The 6,000-nt window shown below is 33.9% G+C and overlaps 1 protein-coding gene across 1 annotated transcript in view; it reads right to left on the bottom strand.

Moving 5' to 3' along the window:
- Positions 1-6,000, bottom strand: part of LOC106883134 (ral GTPase-activating protein subunit alpha-1) — a 289,144-nt gene that overhangs the window by 216,109 nt on the left and 67,035 nt on the right. The window contains 4 exon segments of the mRNA XM_089359945.1: positions 608-647; positions 649-693; positions 1,701-1,774; positions 2,326-2,598. Of these exon segments, the coding sequence (XP_089216071.1) occupies positions 608-647; positions 649-693; positions 1,701-1,774; positions 2,326-2,598 (432 nt within the window).

Raw genomic sequence — 6,000 nt, forward strand, 5'->3', positions numbered from 1 at the left:
ATTAGTAGTTTTACAATGAAGATCTAGAGACATAGGTAGGTTAAAGTCAGTGTACACTGAATCACCCTTAACGTTTCATCTCCAATTTAACAAGCAGTCAAACAACCAAGGAATTTCTAACTGTGATACAACACAACCCAACAGGCTGTAGCTCAATGGAAGATCACAACATTCCCAATGAGACACAAAACTACAAACTATGAATCAATCTGAGAGATGCCAACTCATTTCTGTTGAGACCCAAAAGGATCAACACACTATAATGACAAATCACATTATTGGTGGTAAGAGTCAATGCTACATTTTACAGGTTAACTCCAGAGATGATAGACAACACTTGGACAAAAAATTTCCAAGCTTTTAATCAAGAGGCTTTACCATAGATCTTGCAGTGGTTATGTCTCTCCGCCCCACTGAAAGAATACAACTTGTATCTAGCAATACAGTAATCAAAACATCCAGGCATATATTGAAAGAGAGTTTTCACAACAAAGACATCTACTTGAAAGGTACACAGTTTAATTATTATTAGATGGTCATGTCCATCAGGAGTTTAGATCTTAAGAATTCAGTGATTTACAATTTAAAATATTGATATTTAACTTACTTGAAAGATTGGCTGAACAAGTTTTCCTCCCAAAGTTCGTCAAAACACCAGAGGTAACACATAATAATACCAATAAGGTCTGCTCCCTTGAAAGATGAGAATAAAATAATTGATTTTAAAATGTTTATTACTTAAATGTGAACTTCCAATGAAAATATTTGATACAAGAGTTACAGGTAGTATGGGAACAAAATATTTAGGTTAAACTAATACAGAAATGTAATTAATAGAGTATAGGTAACATGGAGTAGTGTGGAATATAACATAGGAATAAAGAAAAGCCATAATTTTATATAAAACCATTGCTTGAGAATGATAAACAACAGGAAAACTGAGCAGGAAGAATGGAGATATGATACTAGATGTGTTGACCAGTGTGATATCTATACAAAGATAGACTCAAACAACACAAGCATATGACACTACATGTGATATTAGACAAGAATGACATGAAGATGTGACAACAGAGTAAAAGAAAGCAGAAATGAGAAGCTGTGATTTCAGAGCTGAGATACATGATGGAGAGAGGTGTCAAAAATTGGTGATGAGAACAATGTTGACAATGATGCAGATGATCTTTTGAAAAATATTAACATAAAAGTCAAAGTAGTGAGTTACTGATGAAAAAAAAAAAAAAAATGATGAGGAGGATAATTATTTTATATTGGTCTCAAATTTTGGCACAAGACTAACAATTTTGGGGAAGGAGTAAGTCAATTACATTGCCCCCAGTGCTCAACTGGTACATATTTTATTGACCCCTGAAAGGATGAAAGGCAGAGCCAGCCTCAGCAGATTTTGAACTCGAAACATAAAGGCGGACGAAACGCTGATAATCATTTTGCCCGGCAAACAAACAATTCTGCCAGCTCACTGCCTTATAATTATTTTATATTGACATTAATTTATACATGTTTAGGAAAGTAAAATCTAGGAGTTGCCTCAATCATGTCTTTTTTTTTTTTTTTTTTTTTTTTTTTTTGAAAAGACAGAAAAAATAAAAGTCAAGCAGCCTGAAGAGCAATACCAGAACATAACTTTTAGGTTTGAACTTTGAGTAGATGGTAAAAATCAGTCAATCAATGATACTTACCAAGTTTTAGGTGCAAGCTGTATATTCAAAATAATGTGTCTGTAGATGTTCAAGACACGCTTACATAAATCAACCTACAATATGAAAAGCAGACAGTGAAAGGTAGCATTTGCACATAAAGTGCATTTAAACTTAAGGAAAGGTAATTATGAGAGAGAGAGAGAGAGAGAGAGAGAATCAAAATTTAAGCAATTGCCACGTAAAAGAGTAAACATATATTCTAAGAAAATAAAGTGTGTGCTTATGTATGTGTAGGTATGTATAATGGGTGGGGTATTCATAGCTAATATGGAAAGGCTTTAACGTCAAACTTAGCTAATGTATCATTTTTAATTATGGTAGTGAGGGACAGTTTTGTATTTTACTAATCTGAGAGATCAACTATTGTTCTGCCATGCAATTTTTTAATAAGTCAAAGCAAAACAAAAAATTAAATCAAATAAACAGTTTAATAGTTATATGAAATATTTTTCCATTCAAATATAACAAAATTACTTCCTTAAAAAATTATTAAGATTACAGGTTAAATTTTTAATTTAATAATTTGGAACAAAATTTATGTGTATCACACAAAGTGATTTCCTGGCACACACTATTTTCCATCATACATCAATGAGTTACTAACCTGTTCGAGAAGCAAACTCCCATCATCTTCAGCTTCTAACAAGAAAATATTTGCTGCATTAGTGATGAAAACTTGTAATACTTTCTGTAATCCAGCCCTAACATCATAGTTTTGCTGCTCTCCTCGGTCTGCTAGCTCTTGAATTGCTCCTAAGTATGATGCATTTCTCAAGTGGGACTTGTCAGGAAGATCGTTGACCAAAGGTAAACGAGAATTCTTGTCAGGAAGATCGTTGACCAAAGGTAAACGAGAATTCGAAGATGCAGGAGATTCCTGGGGGTTGGATATGGAAGAAGAGAATGCGCAAAAAAAAAAGAAAGAAAGAAAGAAAATCTATATAGTTAGCAGCACAAAAATACATTCATAATAAACAAATAAAGAAAACTAGTTACAACTATTATTATCTCACAAATGAATTATGAGAACAAACTATATTTGTCAGCATATAAACTATGGTTGTCTACTTCAAAATAATATTCCACAATATCCACTGTAGTATGCACAGTAATTTACAATAAATATACCATATTTGCCAGCATATATGATGTGCTTTTCCTATTTTTAACTATATCAAAACATTGCCCTTGCATTTAAAGTGGTCATGCTACAGATGAGAGACTAAGTGCCATAGATCAGGGAGTTGTATGGGCATAAGTCCACTAGATACACTAGTTCTTACTTAGTAATTAAATATTGAAAACATGCCAAATTATCAGTTTGTTAGCACAAACATGAAAAATTGCTTACAATATGTCAGCAATTGTGTAGAAAGGCCACATCATCTTATTATACCTCCTTCCCCAGCATACATAACCTACACCTGATATGTGTCATTTTATTTAATGACTGGGTTTTTTTTAATTATCTAAATGAAAAATTCTGTTTGAAAGATGAAAAGAACATAAACAAATTTTCTTCCACCTGTCACCTGTTTGCAATGAGTGGGTCTTTTATCTTTTATTTGCTTCACTCATTTGACTGCAGCCATACTGGGACACTGCCTTGAATAATTTTTAGTCAAATGAGTCAACCCTTTCCCTCTTCATCCCCAAAGTTTGATGCTTATTCTATTGGTGCATCTTGATGAACCGCTAAGTTACGGGGACATAAATACACCAACACTAGTTGTCAAGCAGTGGCAGGGGACATACACATAGGCATACACAAAGGCATACATAGGTGTGTGTGTGTGTTCAATGGCCATCTTTCAGTTTCCATCAACCAAATCTTTGGTCAGCCCAAGGCTATAGTAGAAGACACTTGCTCAAGGTGCCACACAGTGGGACTGAACCCGGAACCATGTGGCTGGGTAGCAAGCTTCTTACCACACAGTCACACCATAACAGTGGTGCCCCACTCTGGTGGCCAATCTAGATAACACACAACATCACAAGCAGAAATACGAGTTTTACACCCTGTATAGCAATTGTCTTGCCCAAAATTTGAGCAATGTAGATGATCTAGAAGAAGATAAAGTCAAAATACAGTTCCCTCATACCATAGTTTATAAATTTATGGTTTCATTCTTTATTTCAATATACTGTCACAATAATGTTCTTATATGCACAGAATCACAGAATTTTCAAGATCATTTTCAAATATCTTTCAGTAAGTGTATGATGAAATATACTGGTTTCTTTTTCCACAAATTACGCTTGTAAAATAAGGGTGTGTCTTATGCAAGTGCATCTTATATGATGGCAAATACAGTGGTTAGAAAATAGGTTTCTATTCCTCTCAACACACACATGCACAAATTTCTGGAAAAAAAAAAGTGAAATGTAAAATCTTTGTGCCTATTATATGCCAGCAAATACAGCAACTGTCAAAAACTCTAATGGACAATGCAATGAAAACATTTAATAATCAAATGATGTCAGTTTGGCTTGTGTTTGTTTATTTTTTATGATGAACACTTAAAAATTAAAATAATTTGTTAATATTTATAGCTTTCAGATTGTTTATTCTTCCACCCTTCATTTTGCTAAAGACACACAACTTGCAAGCAATGAACACCACATAATAATAATAATAATAATACATAGACAAAGCTAAATGTGGGTGGTGATGTGATTTATAAATGGTTAATGTGATGAAGATGTGAGAGATGACTCATTGTTATGATCTTATTTTAAAAATTTGATAGAATGCTGACACTGATGTCTTTAGTTTGAGCACATGACCAAGTTTATATGTAGGTGGCTTAACATTGATCAATTTCCTATTAACTGATTATACAAGATGCTTTGATACCAAACTAGATGCCACCAAGAACTAATCCTAGTGAAACACTTTTTTAATCCCATTCATTTGCTTTATAAGGACAAAAAAAATAATAAAATTTATTTTTGTCTTGTATAACTTTCGAAGTTACATTTATGATTTTTCAGGAACATTAACAAAGCAAGGAAGATCCAAGTGGGCTTCATATCCAAATGAGAGTTAAGTGTGTCTGGTTAAAGAATGCACTAAAATACAAACTGAAACATGCTGTGTATATGACTACTCAACAATTGTTGTTGGCACTCCGTTGCTTACGACGTCGAGGGTTCCAGTTGATCCAATCAACGGAACAGCCTGTTCATGAAATTAACGTGCAAGTGGCTGAGCACTCCACAGACACATGTACCCTTAACGTAGTTCTCGGGGATATTCAGCGTGACACGGTGTGACAAGGCTAGCCCTTTTGAAATACAGGTACAACAGAAACAGGAAGTAAGAGTGAGAGAAAGTTGTGGTGGAAGAGTACAGCAGAGTTCGCCACCATCCCCTGCCGGAGCCTCGTGGAGCTTTAGGTGTTTTCGTTCAATAAACACTCACAATGCCCGGTCTGCGAATCGAAACTGCGATCCTATGACCACGAGTTCGCTGCCCTAACAACTGGGCCATTGTGTCTCCACACTCCACAATTATGCAACAGCTAAACAGTCTAAAACAATTTTATACAAAAAGCAAATATGTTAAAATACTTTAAAGGAATTTTTCATCTTTTTAAGCTTTTTTTTATTTTTTCATTTAACAATTACGCTTTTGAAATATCATCAAAAGACCATTGGAAACAACAATTCAAACTGAGAACAAAGGAAATTGTTGCAGAGTCAATAGCTAGGATTTTACTTTTTTTTTTTCTTCCCTACATCCCCACCCTCCCTCCCTATTAACCCTGAGGAACCTAGTGTTTAACCTATTAATGCAGACTGTCTCAAAAATAGTTGAAAATTTGTTGTAATTTATTATAGAAAGAAAATTGAATTTTATGCATTACTACAAACGGGGTGAATTGGCAGAGTCATTTATGTGTCAGACAGAATACTTCACATTATTTGTTCCAATTCTCTACTGAGTTCAAACCCCTATAAAGTCCACTTTGCCTTCCATCTTTTAAGGGTCAATTAAAAAAAAAGTGCTGTGGTAAGAGCCTTTGAACTTAAAACAATTTCAAATCATGATTGAAACCATTTCCGTTAAGCCACGTTCTAAAAACATAAACAGCCCATTTATTCACCCTTCCATTTCTCTTAAACGCAAATAGATTTATATACCCAATAAAAAAATCTCTCATAATTCTTAATATTAGCAGTAAGAAATAAATAATGTCTACATAAGAAAGCTCAACCCAAAAGCACATCATTCATGCAGAAGACAATCTAGTATTTTCAAAACATTTTTAACTAA

This window comes from Octopus bimaculoides, chromosome 11 (assembly GCF_046866305.1).
Source record: "Octopus bimaculoides isolate indiv1 chromosome 11, ASM4686630v1, whole genome shotgun sequence".
In the NCBI taxonomy this organism is placed as follows: domain Eukaryota; kingdom Metazoa; phylum Mollusca; class Cephalopoda; order Octopoda; family Octopodidae; genus Octopus; species Octopus bimaculoides.